At 37.4% G+C, this 22233-nt stretch overlaps 1 protein-coding gene across 1 annotated transcript in view; it reads left to right on the top strand.

Moving 5' to 3' along the window:
* Smp_128360 (putative malic enzyme) overlaps positions 1-22233 on the top strand; it is a gene marked incomplete at its 5' end in the record, with an annotated part of 36829 nt that overhangs the window by 10845 nt on the left and 3751 nt on the right. Inside the window, one exon of the mRNA XM_018788887.1 lies at positions 15553-15695. Coding sequence (XP_018654385.1) covers positions 15553-15695 — 143 coding nt within the window. The remainder of the gene's footprint in view (positions 1-15552; positions 15696-22233) is intronic.

Genomic DNA, 22233 nt, shown 5'->3' with positions numbered 1-22233 from the left:
GGTGGTCGTCATATTAGACGATGTCTCTGCTTATGCTTAAAGTTAGTGTTTGCTAAAAATAGACGATTGTCTGGGCATAGTTGCAACAAACGGTCACCATTATCTGTTCGCTGAGCCGGAATACTAAAATATCCACCTAAATGTCTTTCTGTTTGGTCTAAGCTACCCTCTTGGACATTAAAGTCACCTGCAACGAGTACTATGTCTAGGCGCGTAACTCTTTGAAAAAGTATAGAGAGCTTTCTAGGAAATTCGTCCTTCACTTGATCTGGGCCTTTGTCAGTGGAAGCGTAGGCAAAAACGACGAAAAGGCAACGACGTGTGTCCCTATCCTTCCAAGTTCGTACGGAGCCGTTTAGCCAAACAGCACGTAGGCGACTGTTAACGGGGATCCATTCTAATAGTACTTGTTCTGCCAGTTACGTTAACTGAATCCAAGGAAAGTGGATTCATACTAATAGCTCAACGTGTAACTATTATTACTCCAATTAATAATCGTAAACTATTTACCTTTCTTATAATTTCGTCAGTTTTATTTCCAGAAAATAACTTTGTTCCTCGTTCAGATGTCTCTAATTAGGCGCAATATTTGCTTTGAATATCAGATCCTAATGGTAGTTGTTTAGTAGCATGTGACGGCTTTATATCTTCATTAATCTTGTTTTCTGACGACAATAAATAGCAGCATAGCCTCATTAATCAATCTGCATGTCTAGGCAGCATTATTGGCAAGCTCATATCCGCCCTTTTTAAAATACCTTTTGTCACTAGTCCGAGTGTGATTTATGAAGTGTATCAGTATCATTTGCATCCAATATGTTCTATCCCATTGTTTACTGAGAACCGATAGTCCAGTCTTTGACATGTATCTTTAGCAATCCGAGATACCATTTTCCGACCGAATCAGCCGTGAATTATGGGCACAGAGCTAAATGATTAATTACTAAGGAAACATACCACTGTGATCTTGTGTACTGTATGTGCCACTGCATTCTTCTATCTCTGGCTACAAATTTAATATATTTTTTTCCGATTGCTGTTCCTGATTCAGCTTGTTATTGAGCATGTGGAATATTGTATGCCGTTGATATATACACCAACTGTTGGTTTGGCTTGTCAACGCTACGGCGTAGTATTTCGACGACCTCGGTAAGAACTCTAATTGAATTCGTGTCTTTTCACATATTAGCAGTTAAGCCAGTTTTTTGAATCACTTCCTATCCAACTTGATTTAGCCTTGATGCGGTGTTCATATCCACTCACAATCCTAACGTAGCCAAAGTATAATTTATGATTTCATGAAGGTCAGTTCTAAATGTAGGGAAACTAATCAGCGTGAAAGTTTATAGTAATTTCAACCTGAAGGAGAAAAACTTACCAAGTTGTACAAGAGTATAACAGGAGTTATTTAATTCTCATGAATAACAGAAATTTCTGTTGATACTCTTTAATTCAAAAGAGGAAATAAAAATTTAGCATATAAAAATGGCACATATTTCTGTTTTTCTGTGAATAGTAAACTTTTATGCTTTCGATGAAATCATATTTAGCTGGTGCCTTTTCAGATAGTCGTAGTTTTAAGTGTTCAATTTTTCAGTACTAGATACCGTTTCCTTACACGTTAATCCTAAGTAAACAAATCAAAATCATCTATCTTTTGTAGTTATAGTAAATAGGTTGGGGTTACATTTATCGTTATATATTCTACGAGTTGTTTGTACATCGTTTTGTGACTACTTTTGTCAACTAAAAATCTTGTTAAGATAGAAGGCAGTATGTTAACGTCTTAGTAGAGTGGTATACGTGTTCGTATTTTGACTCTGATTCATACTAAGTGCTCAAATTATCTAGTTCATTTAGAAGCATTCTTATAAACGTTCATTTATTTTATCTACTTTAATAGGTTGAGATAGTAATTCAGTCATAGTTGTCGCGTGAGACGATTGCAATTTTTGATCTCTTGAAAACAATGTATACTATATAGATAATTTTGTTGTGAATTCCTCTGGGCTCTCAACACCCAGTAACCTTTTTAATTTTTGGTGTTGAATTTGCAGTACAGTACCTTATCTAATGGAGAAATTAGAATTCAGGTCTTATTTTCCTCAGCGAATGACGATTTTCGATTGTTTGTAGTTTTAAATCATGATGTAGTTCGTGGGGTGTTTTCAAACTTGTTTATACGTTATTCAAAATTATGCTTTACAATGTGCCTAACTACTGTATCTTTTGTCAAATTCCCCTTCATTGATCAGTTACCTTCTTATTCCCCGTTAGAGGTCTATATATAACAGTACACGATCGACATCATATACCCGAGATTCTAAATAACTGGCCTGAACCGATCGTAAAGGTAAGGCATTTACGTATTCTTTGGTAAATTTTACTTATTTACCTTACATTTTGTGACATTTCAAACAATATTCAGGAAGATTTGTCCATACTATCTAATCCCATCTAAGTTACAATTGGTTAATAAAATTAAACGCTTTTGCTCTTTGTAGTTCTGATGAGACAGTCTGTTTGAAAACAGGTATTGAAAACTTAAGTTGACAGACGAACAATGAGTTTCAGCTTGGCGGTTCAGTAATCACTTGTTCATTGTAAAATTTTAAAGTCTTAAGTGATAGACCTCTCCAGTATGTTCAGACTTCCAGTATTTATCCAATTTATTTCTCTTTGTAACGTAAAATAATGAAATTCAAGACCACAAATTTGCACGTGCGGTTATTTAAATAGCAGAATAAGTAGTTTTGTAACATATCTATATAATCCACCCACGGTACTTTAAAATTCGGCTTAACGCGAATGGTGACACGGTGATCATTTATATATTTCTTGTCAATATTCGACCAAAAGATGGAACTAAAACCCATGCCCAAAAAGCACTTGATCAAATAGTGGATGATGTCCTTCAGTTTTGCCGAATTGATTGCGCTAATGTCACCTCACTATTTTAATAAAGGCCTTCAACAAAGTATGTGACAAACATTACAATATAAATCTTTTACCAGTTACATTCAAAATATCGGCTCCCGACATTACATAGAATTCACTGACAATTAACCTAGTAGGTTTCTTTCATTCGATGTTGAACTGACCACGTTTCCCTCTCTACCAGATCTTTGATCACTGTCACGAGTATTCCAAACCAAGTATTCCAAACAATATTCTCTGAAGCTGTTTACTAGAGACCATATATCTACCTCACTTCAATGTTTCAGCCAGTATAAGATGCATTAAACAGGCTTACCTAGTCTCACTGTTTCTCCTCAACCCGGTCACTCATTAAATTTTGAATACACTTAAAACTGTATTGAAGATAAGAATAGAAACCTGTTTCATGGAATGTGAAAAAAATTGTTCCATCTCACTTCAACAAAAACACCATAAGGTGAACCTTATCACATGAGGACAGGCGTTCATGTGCTTATTTTATGCTCTGCATTAGTAAATTTTATGAGATTTTCACAAGTGATAAAAATTTGCTTCCACCCACCTTTTCTAGTTAATAATTTTGAAGGATTGTGAGTTACAAGCATTTAAATAGTTTTAAAATACGAAGTCAATCTTCATATGTCTAAAGCATAACATGGTATTTTTAGCTGGGTTACTCATTAGTCTGACTGGAAAGTTTGGGAAAGCTCTGGCAAAACTAGTTTATTTTACGGTTGTAAGGTCTAATGTTTACGTACTAATAAGCCTCAATTGTTATATCTTGTGGCCGAATGTATGTCCAGTTAATGTATGACGTGATAAAACCGTCAATCAGAAAGCAGCGAATTATCGATTGAAACAGTGACATACGAAAACCGTACTAGCAGTCTAGAGTGCTTATCGGTCCTGTTATCTGCCTTTATTTATTTATTTACTTAAACACATAAATACTGGTACAAGGAAGCACCAGATAAATATGCGCCTCACAAATCTCATTTGATTTGTGTGAGGGCTGTGATACTGCCCAGGTGCCCAAACTGAAGCAGGTGGTTTTCTTAGGGGGCCACACCCTAGCCTGTCTAGTCCAGCCAGTTAAGTCCAGAACACCAACAACAGCCTCTGCAGTATGAATCATTGTATTTCAAACATACTGAGTTTATATACCAAACAAACTGATCACATCGTACCAATAAAATAGAAAATAACATTTGTACAAGATTTAGACAAATGTAACTGTGAATGTGGGAGGCAGTAATTAATAGACTAGGGATAACTCGAATGTAAATCGTATGATAATAGTCTATAGGTCAAAATAAAGCTTGTAATAAGGGTAACATGGATATGAATAGTTTAGTTATTTAGCAATTATACGATAAAAAATATATGCATAATATTGGTCCATAAATAGATCCCAAAGTTACCATTCACTATTGTTATCGGGATATAGCATTGATTTCAGCTACGATTACTTGCACTTGTTGACATCAGGTAAGTTATCCTAGTGAGATACTAACTTCAATAGATTGGATATCTTTTGTCTGCGAATTATTAGTGATTTCTGTACTGAGCACTATTCTATAAGCTGTCACTGCTAAAATATTCAGTTATTTATCCATTTTTTGCTCAAAGTTCGTCAAAAATCCTCTATCCAAGGCTTCTTATGAACAGAATTCAATTTTAGAGCCTCCTTATGAATTTCTTTCATGCTTATAGTATAGTAGACATTCGTTGTCTCGTACGTTTAAAGTTCCAGTTACCTTATAATAGTTAGTATAATAGATACTAATTGTATTATGTTCACTGAGATTAACTTGTTTACTGAAATCCACTTTTCCAAGGCTATCGTATTTACTGATGGTGAACGTATTCTTGGTTTGGGTGATTTGGGTGCATATGGTATGGGAATACCCATTGGAAAACTGTCGTTATATACAGCACTGGCTGGTGTTCATCCGAAGCACTGTTTACCAATCCTTTTAGATGTTGGGACAGATAATCAAGAACTATTGAATGTAAGTTTAGATTGTTAATTGGGAAAACTAGTTTTATTGTTCGTCAGCTGATAAACTGAAAACTCGAAAATGATTTTTTCTTTCAAATTAGTCTTCAACAGGCAGAGTAGAATAAAAATTACGACTAAAAAGATACGTGACGTGTGATTTTCTCACACAGCTTAATTTTGAATCGACAAAGTCGCAATTCATTTGTTGTGTTTAAATAACGAATTGAGGTATCTACATATATGATGTTTTCTCATATAGGTGTTTAGTTACAATAGTCCAGATTTAGGGAAGAATAAGCACTTATAGTCGAATAACCGCTCTTCTAATATTAACCAGTAATATAATCGTTACTATGTGCTAAACATGTGACATATATGCCTTCATCTTGAGAAAAATATGTGAATGGTTTTCAATCAGTAGATTGTTAGCAGAAAAGTCGTCTCTTATCTTTGCATATAGTTAGTGTGCTTATGAATGACACTTCAAAATGTAATAGTCACTGATCCATTTTCAGTTAACTGTTGCAAAATAATCTTTATATATAATGAAATTGTTAGGTTGTTGGAGTCAGTTGACGGGAAACTCAACTTACCTTTCGTACTAGTTCCCCAAATGCCCTGGTACGGCCGAGAGTGGGGAGAGTCCGCTCTCTCTCCCCAAATGCTCTCACATGGCCATGCGTATACAGCCTCTGCCAGGAAAGTCCTACTCACTGCCTCCTCGTGGCGGGGTGTTGTTTACGAAATTGAGAGGACGAGAAGCGAATGTCCGGCGCTTTAACCGGGTCGGTGGACACGGAAAGCCCACTTAGGGGAGTTGGAAAACCCTGATTCTAAACCAATGGTGCACATGGGCTCCAGTATCCTGAGGGAAAAAATCAATCGTTGATCACCGGCTACCATGGGACTGCATCTCCTAACGTTGCTCCACTGCCTTGTGAGTCAGACCTTTACGTCAAAGGCTCGGGGTGTGGCCCCCTAAGAAAACCACCTGTTTTGGTCTGGGCACCCAAGCAATATCATAGCCCTCACACAATTACGTGAAATGGCAATTTTTTGTGTGACGCATATATATATATATATCAGGTACCCCTTGCACCAATACGTATGTGTTCAAATAGTATAATAATAATCTCATAAAATTCGAGCCCCATCACTGTTGAAGAACTTACTACCAGGCTACTTTATGGGACTGACTCATTAACATGAGTTGGTTACTATGCTGCTTGAATTCTATCGATCAATTTATAATGTGGTTATTGGGTTATGTGACTCGACATTATGAAGCATTTTATTGATTGTTAGTTGGTTAAATGACCACGTCTTTTCGTCGTTCACTTTCAATCATCTAACATCAAACAAAACTCATCGTGATACTAAGAACTTCAGCCTAATGGCCGCATTTCAATATGACCAACTGTATTCAATCGGTATCAAGAAATAGACAACACTACTTAGGATACTGCTAATTAATAAGTTCATGAAAACCGTATCATTTTTTCATAACCCATATACAATTATTACTGGTGGTTGTGTTTTCATATATATATATATATATATATATATATATATATATATACATATATATATGTCAATCTCGTGAATATCTTAGGGTCTCATAATGTATTAGGTTACTATTCTTTATTTAGCTGTTTACTGAAATTATTAATTTTCATAAAATCGTTTTTTACCGTGTTTTTTGTTATTCATCTCTGCGATTAGTTGGTCAAATTCAATAGTTTTACGGTAATAACGGTCAAGTACTATTTTGTTTTTGGCAAAATAGACTATTATGGTGAATCAGTTATAAAATCAACTGTGCATTATTTATATATTTTTTTCCAATATATGCTAATTAATTTTAGAGTCCATTGTCAATCAGATAAATTGTAGGGAAAACGTTGTCTGTCATCCTTTATCATTAATACTGAACAAAATGTATTCAGCCATCATATCAATAAATGAATGAGATAACGTTTTTGTTACCTGGATGGATTGTGGAGATAAATCGATTTGGAAGCACTTTTCACCACGTGATAGCATCAGCTGAAAAACTATTGTAAATTAAAGAACATTGGTCAGTTATTCTGATTTATTTTCTGTATTCCTCAGCAGTATTCACTCATGACCTGTAAGACGAATGGAACCCAAAACAGTCAATTCTTGCGAACGCATAATCGTTAAGTCACTGAGTCATTATCCAGTTGTCCGCTGTTATTATGAAGAATATTCGGATTTCAAAAAATATTGTGATATGTCGTGTGGAGAAGGCATATTAACATTTGATTTTCGTTAAATCCTTTATTCTCCAATACTGTTCTACATGTCTTGATCAATAAATCTGTCTTATGTCAAGTAACAATACCACTAAGTTGATAAAATTACATAATCTACCTACCATCATCACTAAAATCCATTTGCATTACTGTTGTTAGTTACATATCACCTTCAATTACTTTTTCTTTTGTAGGATCCTGTATATACGGGTATCAGACATAAGCGTATACGTGATGAACGCTATGATGAGTTAATCGAGAATTTCATGCAAGCTGTTGCAGAACGGTAAGGTTCATAAAAAATATTGTAATAATGTCATATCCATTGCGGTTCTACAGTTTTTTTGAGTTTATTTATGAATATATTTTATATTAAATGCACTGCCTGAATAATTGCTTACTATTTCATGTATTGTCAGCTACGGGAACCATTGTTTAGTTCAATTTGAAGATTTTGGAAATCATAATGCATTTCGTTTACTTGAACGATATCAAGATTCGTACTGCACTTTTAATGATGATATACAAGGTAAGTTAGTAAATTTTCTTTGTAAAATCGAGGTTTTTAGTAAGAAATCTTGTCTGCGCACCGCCTAAAAATCATTGTGCAAATTTATATATCAATGTCAGTGCCCTGGTGCGGCCGAGGATGGAAAGAGTCTGCTCTTCTTCTCCAAATGCTCTCACCCGACCGTTGCTGCTACCTTGACGTAGTGGTTGTGCTTGCCTATCGTGATGAACCAATCGAGCTATCCTGGCTGGAACAATCGTTCCTCAAGGTCCTACCATGCCAGGCAGGTCGGTTGAAGAGCGGTAAGACCAAAAGCAGCAACTCAACGTATGAGGGCAAAGTCGTACTGCTGACTGTAGAGAGGTGTGACAGCACTTAGGTGTTTCCTTCAGACAACCAGCGTAACAGCGATGCTGCCTTCCCACAAGGAGGGGTGGGTTAGAAAAGGTCGACCCTAAAAATGCACACCGCCTTATTCCATGGAAATCCGTCTCCGGCAGTAAAATCCCAACAAGTACAGAGCTAACACAAAAATTACCCACAAAAAGGTTGTGTGTAACCTACCTCAAGCAGTTGTCCCTTGGACACTGCGGTCACACTCTCAGGTCACTGAGACCACTTCTAATCCAACTTCCTCTTCAGTTACCTCTAGAAGAACCTTTCCACGATGTGGACAGCCGGGAAGTGATAACTGCCCTCATACCTCTAAGAGCACTCAAGGTCACTGTATTCATAATCAATCTCCCTCTTCAATTCCTATTATTCCTCACACCTCGACTTTCCACACACTTAACTTCCTCTTTCGGCTTCCTCCTCATGTGTCATCATGGCCAACGATTCTAGTGAGCGAAACACTGTCCCAGGTCTATTGAAACCTCGCTCCAAACAGCACATTCGAGCCATCAACGTACGTACCCTATGTCAAGTCGGTCAACAAGCCTCCTTGGATAAAACCCTAGAATCTCGTTCCATTGATGTATGCTGTGTCTCTCTGTGTGTGGACACAAAAAGTCCACCTAGGGGAGTTGGAAAACCTTGATTCCAAACCAATGGTACACATGGGCTCCGTGATCCTGAGGGAACAAAAGGCATATGAACTTACTGTTCGTCATCGGGTACTATGCGACTGCATCGTCTCACGTTGCTCCACTGCCTTGTGGATTAGACCTTTTGATCACCCAAGAAAACCTCCTGTTTCGGTTAGGGCACCCGGGCAGTATTCCAGCCCATACACAAACGACTTGTGTGGCGCATATCTATTTGGTAATTTCTTGTACCAATGTTTTTGTTTAAATAAGTCAAAGTGAATAAAGCTCCTTGCAGCTGAAACTAGATAGGACCTGGTTTATAATTTGTTTATGTTTTCTAGTGATTATATTGTATTGGCATATTTTGTGTGTTTAAATAAATTAAACTAGTGTAATTATTGTGAGCTTTAAGAACCATGTTCGTTACTATAAACCCCGGCTATTCGGTATTTTTCCGATTTTTTATAACCTCGGTGCTCACTTTTAGCATCTATTGAGTGTTCCTTCTTTTTATCTAAATATCCAATTTAAAAATGTAATCCCGATAAATTTTTTGTTTAATTACTCCATTGTAAGCATTTCTATTTACTGACATCACAAAACCACTGGGATTAGCATTTTTCAACATATACAAACAGAAACTATCTGGAAATTAAGCTTCCTGTTTATTGGTGTGAAATGGTGTTCTAATTATACTCACGAAATATATTAATTCTTTAAGTATCTCAGTGATATTCGAATAACAGTCATCAAAATATGCTTAAATTTTGTATATTTTTCATGTTGCTTTCGACGTTTAGGTACGGCAGCCGTAACGGTAGCTGGCTTACTGGCTGCCGGTCGTATTACAAAGCGTAAGCTTACAGATAATATATATCTTTTCGTCGGTGCTGGTGAAGTAAGTATGAATCTTTCTTTATCTTATGTGTTGAGTGAGCACAATAGTATATCAACCACCGTCTGCTGAATATATATATATATATATATATATATCTTAAAATTTCGGCATTTGGTTGCCAAGATAGATTATTTGTTCTACAAGTATTATTTCGCGGTATAAACCGTCATTACGTAATCTCTTTTCCGCATCTCTCTTTCAATATTGGCTTGAGTTTTTCCTTATATCGAATGTCTAGACAAAATGGTAGAAAAGTTGTCAGACCATCATCTTTTAAGCACTAAGTATCTCACCGTCAGCATACATCAATTAGTATTTCAATGAATTTTCCACTTTTAATTGTAGATCACGGACTTAGTTCATTTAAACGACTAAAGACAGCCAATAAAACTACCGATTTGATTCTCGGTTTTCAGTCATTGTCTAAACAAAGTCAGTTCGTGATGTGAAGCTACAAAATTCAACAATCTTCATAATGTCCTGTCTAAATAGGGATTTTTGTTATCCTTACAAACTGACATCCTGTCAAAATTAGCCTAATGATACAATAATAAAACAGCTTGGGTTTTTCTATTAATCGAATTTGAAGTCTTTTACGTATTCATAGCATGGTAAACCCGTATATTATATTGTTCTTAAAAATATTGACTTTATAAATACATTAAAGTTCAGCTTGTGTACATGGCAATGATACTAACTAATAAAACATACGATATATCATATCCTGTTAAAATTAAATGTGACTTTGCAAATGAATGCAAATATCTATTTTAGTATTAATGAACGACTTTTTAATTGTGGTAATTTCATTGTCAGGTTATATCAGTTTTAAACTCACCAATTGTGGCAGTATTTTCACTCGAATACTAAAACTTCCGAAAAACATATGTCTATAGACTACAGCTTAATTTCCTAGCTTATACACTTGCTAAATGGATAATCAAAATACTGAAATATTCATAAAGATAGATTGTCGCAAGATTCACACTGTGGAAATTGTAACAAATAAATGGTCCGTTACATGAATCTTTAAGTATACCAGGGTTCCGTCCGTTTATTCTGCTGTGTTGACTTGATAGTTAATGCAGGTGATCTTCAACCACTGAACTATAAGTTCGATCCTTGTCCCACCTAATTCTGATCAGGCAACAAGTTTCCTGTTAACAGTAGTAGGATATGTTGTTGTTTGTGAGACACACGATGTAGGAGTTTATGATTTCAGAAGAATTTGTCAATCTTGTTCGAGTGAAATATACAAACAAACAAGTTTGTAGTCTATGCTATTTCATTATCCATCTAATGTTCTCTTTTCCATTATCTTCTAGTTAATGGAACATAAATTGTTATATTGCTTAGTATTTTCTCTATCTACAACTCAGTAAAATTGTGCATATATTTCTATTACCTCATGTAAAGATTCAAAAACAAAAAACATATGGGCCAACAATTGTTTCCAATAATTTAGTCATCAGGCTCTATAGTTACAAATCCATAATTATTGTATTAAAATGAGCAAAATAAGGCGTACATAAATATCATATAACATTGTATAGTCCATTTCTTTATGTATGTTTTAATTTGTTCATTGTAATATATTAATTGCGAATTCATAACTATAGAGCCTGATGACTAAGTTATTAGAAACAATTATTAGCTTAAATATTCCTGTGAATATGTTTCACAAAATATATTATAGGTAATTCATCTATTTTAGATCATTTTACTGCAAGATGTAATTTATCGATTGATTTCGGTTACAAAACAGACCCGTTACCGTTGTTTAAACAGTTGTTTCATGTAAAATAATCAATTGTATACCTCTCAATTTATCTATTTTCTTATAAAATAGGCAGCAACCGGTATTGCTCAATTACTAGCAACATCATTACAACTAAATGGATTGGATGAGAAAGAGGCCTTGAGTAAAATCTATATGTTCGATAAAGACGGACTATTAACACATGTAAATCTCATTGTTTCCGTTATTGCTACTGTTGTTAAAGGTTTCACCCTTTTTCATTTTTGGTTATTTTGTCATATTGGTCTTTTCAAGTCCACATTACTGATAGTTGTTCATCACTTCAACTTCTTTATTCGTTAGCTCATACAGTGACTGTTTTTTGGGGGGGTAGGCGAAGGTTATAAGGTTCACAGAAACATCTATAACAAGAACTCTTATTAAGTTACATTGCCATCGTGGCTTTCTTATCATAATCTGCAAATATTTTCCAGTAACCATAATAGAGATTAGTTCATGTTAGGATATCATCTTAAAAAATCCGAACAATAATTTGTCTTTGCGTGATAATGAATTTTCAATTATCACCACTGTTTAAGCACTAATGAGATTACAGGCTTTGTTCTAGGCCAGAAAGAAATTGCTACTGAACTTCTTGAGTCACCCTCTGATATCCTGTTTATTTCATTTAAGACTTGTGTCAATTATCACACTAAAAGAGAAACAACTCTTTCGGTTCCTCCTAATTAGTGCTATATTAAGTAAGTAAATCTCTGTGTTCACGTCTATTATTTTTCAGATAAAGAGTACGTGTCTGATCCCGTAATTTTTCACTTTGCTCATTACTGTCATATAGTGTACAAAATCTACTTTTTTCATTGTGTAATCTTACACTTCTCACGTACGATTCCCGTAGTTTGTATTGAACAGCTTACTAAAACTTCAAGCTCTTTTTACTTTTCGAGTCTAAATAAAGTTAGGATTAAAAAAGCTCGGCTCTTATATATTTATCAACAGAAATTTTTCTTTTATGGTCGTTTTGAATAGTGAATATATTCCTCACTATAATTACTTATATGCTAACTCGAGTTAACACATATTTGTGGCAGGCTGTACGTTTATTACGACTGACCAACTGATTTTTATTTTGGTTGTCATCTCTACGTAATAATTATACTCATTCATTAGTTTCTATTAAAAACACTAAGTTCCTATAACGTATAGTCAGAAAATAAGTTTTTTGTGACTTGGATTTAAAACTTACTAGTCAGTTACCACATCTGAAACGATAGAAAAAAGGCGCTTATATATTCCCTACAAATAAAAAATCTTTAGTTTTTGGACCTCATAGATAATAACTTGTTTATTGCTTTGACTTCCATAATATCCAGTCGCGTCAAGAAGGTTCACTGACAGATCATAACAAAGTGTTTGCTCGTGACGACATAGAAAATATACGTAAACTGGAAGATGCAGTGGAAAAACTAAAGCCAACAGTTATTATTGGTATGTTATTTCTGCTGATTTATTGTCTTCGATAGATTTCTTAGATTCCTAGATATATGTCAACTAAAGCTATTTGAATATTTTAATCGGATTCTCCTGAGTACCTCACAGACACCTATTTGTGTATGTGTAGGACACAGTTGTGATTTTCGATCTCCAGACTACTACTGGGGACTCTGTTTCATCGACCTTCAAATTCAATGTATAGCCCACTATATCACTTACACATTATTTGATCACCAAGTAATTATTGTTGACTTTGGATTCGTTTAATCGATAAAGCAAACAAACTGACGGAATGGTAAAACTTAACACACGTTTTCTGAATACTGTCATTCCTAACCCTGTATATAAATTCACCACTGTATGTGCTGTGACTATTAGACCGCTGGTTCATACGTTTATTTTTGTATTTGTAACGTACTGTTTACATTTAAATTAATAAACACTACATTAACCATAAGGTAAACTATATGCTGAAATGTAAACAGACAATAATATAAAACCCAGATAAACGTAGTTTAGTATACTAAGTTGTATACTGTTTTTTAACACACTTTCTTATAGGTAACAGACTGTGCAGAATATCAACATCACACATGTAAAATGCTTGTATGGATTTGTCAACGTATGCTTAATACGCGTTATCATGATATAAATGGGCCTCAAAAGTTTCTTACCATTGGTATATTTATTTAACAAGACGCGCTTGATAGTCATTATTTAATGGTTTTCGTAGCCTAATGAAAAGTGCTAAGTATAGAGGTTGAGACGGTTGTCATTTGTTTTCGTTTAGTAGAATTATTATTGGGAATTGTTTACGTGTGTTTGATTCTTCATGCGAATTATAGTTTTTGACTAGTTGCTGTGTTCTACCATGTTACCCTACAAGCTTCTTCTTTTTATCATACAATTCTTTCATATATTCACCTCTTAAATTTTTCTGCTGTAGTCACCTGGTCTTCGACACATTTCCGCTTGTTTGCTTCTGTACGTTCAGTTTGTACCTCAGCTTCCCTTACTTTTGTTCGGCTGTTGTTGACTGTTGTTTTTTCGTTTTATTTTCCTTGAATCTTTCCCATGGTGTCTATGGAGATTGACTCCTTATCCTAGTACTTCTTTCAGTCCAGCACCTAGAATTTTGAGGTCATTGGTGCTTTGAACCCTCTCCAGTTGTTCTCCATGGTGGTTTCCTCTTCTTTCAGTAGATCTTGTAAGGCTTGGAACTTTTGTGGTGTTGCTCGCCCAATTGTTCAATGCTTCATTAACTCCAGTTTCATCTTGACCATGAGCAGGTGGTGATCTGAAAATATGTCAGCTCTTGTCTTTGTTTGAACGTCCTTCATTAACCTTCTGAATCTTTTGGTGATGCGAATATGGTCGATGTAATCCTGTGTAGTGTGATCCGGTGAAACCCATGTGGCTTTGTGTATGGGTTCGTGCAACAATATAGTGCCACCTATAACCATGTTGTTGAAAGGTTGTATAGTTGCAAGTCTCTCACCATTGTGGTTCCTTTCTGATAATTAGTGTCACCTCATGATGTGTTTGTACCCAATGATGTCCATTGTAACCTTAGCGTTCAGGTGTCCCATCATGTTTGTCGGGTGTTTTCTTGAGTGTTTCTCTACGATTGCTTTCGTCCTCTCATGATACTGATCTTCATCGTGTTATTCACTATCATTGATGTGCGCATAACACTGAATATCATTCATTGCAATCCCCTCTTTTTTTAAGGATGCTTTAATAGTACTGAATCTAAGATATTCCCATCCCATAAATGCTTTGTATGCTTCTCTGGACAGCATTAATACAACTTCTTGTGTGTGCGAAGCATTTTCTCTGACGAGTGTACAACAGCGATTCTCCCGAAGCTAGTCTTTTCTGTGAAGCTTGTATCTAATTGGTTCCACTTGATGCAAGTACTCACAGCTGTTTTTCATTCCCGCTGCTATTTGACTGGTCTGGTCCCCCATATTATGCTGACATTCCATGTACTGATGTTATTTGTTGCTCTGGTTGTCAGAAGTAGCATCGGCTTCCGAAGAATCCGAGCCTTCTCGATGAGGCGTCATAACTCTTCTAAATGAAGACCATTCAAGTCCTTGGACAGAGTTTCAATAGTTAAAGTGGTTTCTCGTGATTAGTTTCTTCTAGCGAGAATTTTTACATAATAGAGTTCGTGACTCCATGTCTAACCCTCGTTCGTTATCCGAGTTTGAGACCGTCGGTTATTGTAGAAGGACCTCAGTTAGCGTTAAAGGAATGTGTGTAGAATTTACCAAAGGTTTCTCCAGTTTTCTTATATATTTTTCAGATAATCATATTTTACCAATTCAACTTGTCGATATGGTTAAGTAAAGTTTTTTTGTATAGTGCGACGATAAATTAAGGGATAATTTGTTTGATTTCCATAAGCTAATTTGTAAGCTTTTTAACGCTGGAAGTTTTTGTTCCTATCTACTACTAATCAACTAAACTTATGTTTACAGATTTTGGTTTTAGAAATCATCTATTCATGCCGTCTGTCGCTTGTGATTTTTAAATACACATATGTAACAAGTATTTTATAGTTATTGATCTTCACAACGGGACTTTTTCATTTAAAGCGATACAAACAATTTATTATTTTCATTTACTGGGTACCACGTAACAGGTGCATCCGGGCAAGGTGGGATTTTTACAGATGCTATCCTTCAACAAATGGTTAAAAATTCTGAACGACCAATTATATTTTCATTGAGCAATCCAACTTCGAAATCTGAATGCACCGCTGAAAGAGCATATAGAATTACAGAGGTAAGATTTCTATTCCTACCAAATGTGTGTATTATATTTTCATAAACATGTGAAAAAACATCGTTTTCTTGTATCTAGCATAACGTCACATTTGACAGAAGTGATAGGAGTCTAAAAATTATTTTCATTCTGAGCTAGCGATTTAATTTGTAAGCTTTTAGCGTTTACTAGAAGTTTTGATGCACCTTTCAATCTCTGTCCCTTAAGTTCGAAGGTAATAGAATGCTTGCATCAACGATGATTCTCTTAGCTTACTGACCCAGTTTAGCTACATGATAAAAGGTCAAAGATTAGTCACACCACTTTCTTTTCGACTAAAAAGGTACTGTTACACGCTTTCTTATAACTTACAACTGTCTGTTGTCAAGACATGGCCCAGAATCGTCCAAGATAGTTCAGATACATTCATTCTTTATCTTCCACTAAATCTCGAATTCTAGTATTCTTCCACACATACCTTTCCATTCTGCCTTTTCAAACTATATTCCCAGGGCCTGGTCTTTCCTTTTATCATTGCCGCTACTTTATTTAACTCCATCTGTATATCTTTTAGGGTTACTGCCAGTCCCAAGCCCGGGTAAAGGAGGAGGATTGTGCATGGTGTCAGCAACCCCATCACGTCAGTCAGTCAAAACGTAGAACTTCGTATATACGTGCGTACATCAGTTCGAGTTGCCATACCACACTAGCACAGAAATGCAGTTGTCGATTCAAATCCCATAGTGGTAGAGGTAGTATAAACAGTAATCCGAAAGATTAGGGTTCGAAGATGTTATTCAAGGAGTATAATCCAGTGAAATAAATTTTGAAAGAGGAAAAAGAGACCTGAGGATTTCAGATTAGAATTTAGGAGAACACAAAGAGTGGATGCACCTTTGCCATTGCAATCGATTTTGAGTCATGTCATTCAAGGTCTCTAACCATCGGTTGTTATCGTCTCGCGGATCCCAACCAGGCGGTGTACACCTACCAACATGGCTCAGTCCAATCGTCAGTGACCTCAAGGATTTTTGCCACATTTTGGTCTGGCCGCCTTTAGCTTTTTTCCAACTTACTCCTACACCATAAAACATCGCACATCGAGGCAATCGGTGGTTGGGCATACGTAACACGTGTCCCATCCATCTCAACTGATGAAGTTTCACTACTTCGTCAATCGATTTGCCATCCTTACCTAGTACCCGTTTCCCAACAACTAGATTACTTACTCGGTGGTCCCAGGATATACGAGCAATGCTTCGAAGACACCTATGATCGAATACTAGTAACCTACGAATATTCTCTTCTCTTACCAGCCATGTTTCACTACCATAAAGTAGAACGGAACGAACTGCTTCACAGTAAACCCGTCTTTTGGTTGGTAGAGGGATATCTCGCCTACGCCATAAATGGCGCAAGTTGGCAACAGGTAGACAAGCCTTCTGTACCCGTGCTGAGATTTCGTCACACACCAGACCACAAGGGCAGATGAGACTCCCAAGATAAGTGAGGCGGTCAACACGCTCAACTACTTAACTCCCTATCATTAGTTCAAGTGCCGATGCAACCCAATCCTGAAGTAACATTTTGCATTTTAAGTAGGAGAATCGCAACCCGAACATACCTGCATTGTTACTTATAGTGGTCAGAAGACTGCATTTTGTCAGCGTCTTCACCAAATAAAACTATGCCGTCGGCGTATTGTAAGTTAACAAGTCAGTCTCCTGGTAGAAGTTCAACTCCTGGTGATTTAGATGTGGAATTATTATTATTATTTAAACACATAAATGTTGGTACAAAGAAGCACCAGATAAATATGCGCCTCACAAATCTCATTCGATTTGTGTGAGGGCTGTGATACTGCCCAGGTGCCCAAACCGAAGCAGGTGGTTTTCTTAGGGGGCCACACCCGGAGCCTTTAACCTAAAGGTCTAGTCCACAAGGCAGTGGAGCATCGTAAGGAGATGCAGTCCCATGGTAGCCGGTGACCAACAGTTGGTTCATACGCCATTCGTTCCTTCAGGATCCTGGAGCCCATGTGCACCATTGGTTTGGAATCAGGGTTTTCCAACTCTCCGAGGTGAACTCGCTGTATCCACTAACCCGGTTAAAGCGCCGGACATTCGCTTTTCGTCCTTCCACTTTTGTGAACATTACCCCTGTCACGAGAAGGCAGTGAGTATGACTTCCCTGGCAGAGGCCATATATTCGCGTTGCCATATGAGAGCATTTCGAGAGGGAGAGCGGACTCTCCCCACTCTCGGCCGTACCAGGGCATTTGGGGGCTAAAAGCACGTCTACGATAAAGTTAAACAAGAATGGAGAGAGTGGACAGTCCTGACGGATACCACTTGAGGTAATCAATTCTAATGACAGTTCGCCATAAGTTCTTACTCGACCAGTTGTGTTCGAGTAGAGAGCCTTTATAAGACTAATGTACTTCTTTGGTACTCCTTTCGGCAACAAACGCTACCACATAACCTCACGATCAATAGAGTCAAATGCCGTCCTAAGATCGAGAAATACTACGATTGTGGGGCGTCTGAATGTGTGTCTATGTTCTACGACCTGACGTAGATTGAATATCTGGTCTATACAACCACGTTCAGGTCGAAAACCAGCCTGGTTTTCTCTACTCCGCTCTTCACGAGCTTTGGTTAGGCGTCGAAGTATTATTGAAGCTAATATTTTAGACACTATATTAGTCAAACTGATTCCTCTGTGATTGTCATAAGAAGACTTTTGTTCTTTCTTATAGACTGGCACAATCAGTGATTGGGACCAGTCAGATGGAATTACGTCCAGTTCCCAGATTCTACTTAGGACCTCAGTCAATCTCTGCTAATACTAGACCGCCATCTTTAAAAATCTCAGGGGTAAACCTGTCAAAGCCTGCTGCTCTCCCTCGCTTCAAGTCGACTGGGGATCAAGGGAAACCGAAGTGTAACTAAACGCCAGTTGAACTGATCCCTAAAGTATTCTGCCCATCGATCCAATCTTCTGGATTGAAAATGAATGATATGCCCATCTTTATCTGAGATGGTTTCACTGATACTTGGGTTCCTAATACCGGTTTCTTTAAAGAGTCTGAATAGCTGTCTACTGTTACCTATTGCCGCTGCCTTTTCCATCTCTCTTGCTTTCGATACCCACCACTGTTCACGATCATTGCGTAGGTTTCTTATTAGCCTGCGCTTAAGCCGACTCCGCTCTTCGTTATGTTCAGAGCCAGATGGGATGAGTTTTCGAGCATCTGTCGGTGCGTTAGATGCTGCTGAGATCCAGTGTTTCTGCCTAACCTTATGGTTAGGGGGTCGCCATGTCAAAAGATGTTTTTCCTTATGCTTAAAGTTAGTAATTGCAAGAAACAGGCGGTTATCTGAGTATAGCTGTAACAGACGGTCGCAATTATCTGTTCTTTAAGCCACGACACCATAAAATCCACCCAGATGCCTTTCCCTTTCGCTTCGTCTACCTACTTGAGCATTAAAGTCACCAGTCACTATTATTACATCAGAGCGCGTAGCTTTTTGGAGGAGATCGGGAAGCTTTCTGTAAAACTCATCTTTTACATCGTCTGAGCTGTAGTCAATGGGAGAGTAAGCATAGTCATTGAAGAGGCAACGACGAGTTTCCTTATCTTTCCGAGTCTTTACTGATCCGTTTAGTCGGACAGCGCACAGACGACTATCTACTGGGATCCAGTCTAAAAGAGCTAGTTTTGCCCTAAGACTCAATGCTATACATACGCCAGCGAAGCCACGGAGAACAGCATCAGGGCTTCCAGATGCACGAACCGTGAATCGGGTTGGTTCATTATTTTGTCATGGTGAGGTCAAACGGATGACGCTACTCGAATCCTGTATGCGCGTTTCGGAGACGCAGCACACATCGATGGTGCGAGATTCTAAAGTTCTAGCTAAGGTGGTATGTTGTTTTATTTGACACAGTGTTCGGACGTTAAACGATCCTACATGATGTGACCAAAAATAACGTTCCATGTACTCAAATCGTTTGCCCTAGAGGTGCGAGGTGATAAAGAGACGAGAGAAGGGTTAAGTGTCGAGATAAGAGAGTTATTAGCAGGTGTAGGAAGGATTTGAATGTGACCAACTTGGTCTCATATGTTGTGACGGGTATGCGGGCTGATATCGCTTGCCAGCTGCCCACACCATGAATGAGTATTTCTTGAGTGATCTGAAAAGGAAGTTGGAGCGTGACCGTAGTGTTCAAAGGACAACTGCTTTAGACCGGTCGCGCACAGCGTTTTTGTGGGAGGTTTTTGACGTGTTAGCTCCGTTCTTCAAAGGGTCTTACCGTCGGAGACGGAAATCCATGAGGTAAGATGAGGCGTGACATTTTTAGGAACGACCTTTTCTAACCCTTTCTTTCCTTGTGAGAAGGCAGCATCGCGGCAGATGCTGGTTGTCCGAGAGAAACACCTCATTGCTGTCACACCTCTCTACAGTCAGCAGTACGACTTCGCCTTTAGACCTTGAGTTGCTGCTCCTAGTCTTACCCTTCTCCAATCGACCTGCTTGGCATGGTCGAGCCTACAGAAACTTATGTTCCAGCCAATATAGCTCGGTTGTGTCATCACGATAGGCAAGCCCAACACACATGCACAAGAAGTTGCACTGATGTCCAAATAAGCACGAAAAACACTTATGAGCTGGGAATCTAATTTACTCGGGATCATCAAAACAAAGAAGGAGGGAATCACCTTGATTGTTATACATTGTTATGCACCCACCAATGATAGTAATGATGACGATAAGGATCAGTTTTACGAGAGGCCGCAGTCAATCGTTAAGAAGTGCTCAGGAAAGGTCCTGACTATCCTGATGGAAGATCTAAACACCAAAGTTGGAATGGACAACACCGAATATGAAATATCATGGGACGACATAGACACGCTGGGAGTAAGTTACTAAAATGGTGACAGATTTGCAAATCTATGTGATTCAAAAAATTGGTTACAGGTGGCACTACATTCCCACACAAACACATGCTCAAAGCTATATGAGTCTCACCAGATCACACTGCACAGAATCACATCAATCATATTTGCACCACTAAAAAATTCAGAACGTCAATGGAAGACGTGCAAACAAAGAAAAGAGTTGACATAGCTTCAGATGACAACTTGGTGGCTGCCAAGATGAAATTGAAACTAAAGAAGTACTGAAGAAACAGAATTCCAAAGTTTTAATAAAGCCTTCCTTCGAAATACTGTCAAACTCAACGAATTCAAGATAAGTCTCAACAACAGGTTCCAAACCTTACAAGGTCTATTGAAAGGAAAAGAAACTATTATGGTAAACAACTGGAAAATGATCATGCGAACACTAACTTCAACGTGTCAGGTGTTAGGGTGCAAGAAACATCATCATAAGGAATGGATCTCAATCGAAACTCTGGACAAGATTCAAGAAAGAACAAGAAAACAGCAATTAACCACAGCTGAACAAAAGCAGAAAAAGTCAAGGCACAAGCTAAATACACAGTAACAAACGAACAAGTGGAAAACAGCATTAGAGCTGTCAAGCAGAAATATGTGAAAGACCTAGCACCTAGCTGACAGATGCATTCCAAGTGGGGACCGGTGTCAGACAAGGCTGTTTACTCTTGCCCTTGCTATTCCTTCTTCTGGTCGACTGGATTATGATGACCCCTACATCTCGGAGGAAGCATGAAATACAATGAACAGCCTAGATGCAACTAGACAATTTGGGCTTCTCAGATGACCTAGCTTTTCTACCCCTTACGCACGAACAAATGTAGGTCAAAACAGCCGGTGCAACAGAAGCCTCTGCATCAATAGGCCTCAACATACCCAAGGGAAGAACCAAAATCCTCAAATACATCACAGAATATCGACTCAATCACATTTAATGGAAAAGCTCTGGAAGAGGTGGAAACTTTCACGTACCAGATCAGCATCATCGATGAACTAGGAAGATCTGATGAGGACGTAACGGCACGGGTTGGCGAAGTAAGTAAGTAACAGCTGTCAACCAATATCAAAGTCACAATCTTTAATTACCTAAACATTGGTAAGTGAAGATAATTTCAACCATCTGAAAGCCGAATGCTTAAACTTACTAAGTTTGTTGTTGATTAACTGCAGCCCAAAAGATAATTAACTAAAAATGTTTTCTGTAACTGATAGGCTTTTGTAGTTTATCAACATCACATTGTTAGTTATATCCGTTTCATATGGTTAGAAAACCTATACACCCCTATCGTAAGTTTAAAGATTGTTTGGCACTTCATTTAATTCGTAATGAAAATTTATGAAGCTGGATGCTTATTTTCCTATTGCTATTAGTTTAGAGGAACTCAGTAGCTTTTTGACTTAAGCTCTCCAACTTTGTAGCATGGTTTTAAATCATCACTAATTGTTTGATGCAAACATTATTCAGTATGTATAAGAATAATCTCCAAATTCTACTTCACTCTAATAAATCCAAAGTGATAAAGTGGAGATCAAAATTTTCCTCGGAATTAAAACTCTTGATATTTATGTCTCAAAAAATTGTGTCATCGAGTTATGTTT

Source organism: Schistosoma mansoni, chromosome W (assembly GCF_000237925.1).
Source record: "Schistosoma mansoni strain Puerto Rico chromosome W, complete genome".
NCBI classification, from domain to species: domain Eukaryota; kingdom Metazoa; phylum Platyhelminthes; class Trematoda; order Strigeidida; family Schistosomatidae; genus Schistosoma; species Schistosoma mansoni.
This window is presented reverse-complemented; position numbering and strand designations above follow the sequence as displayed.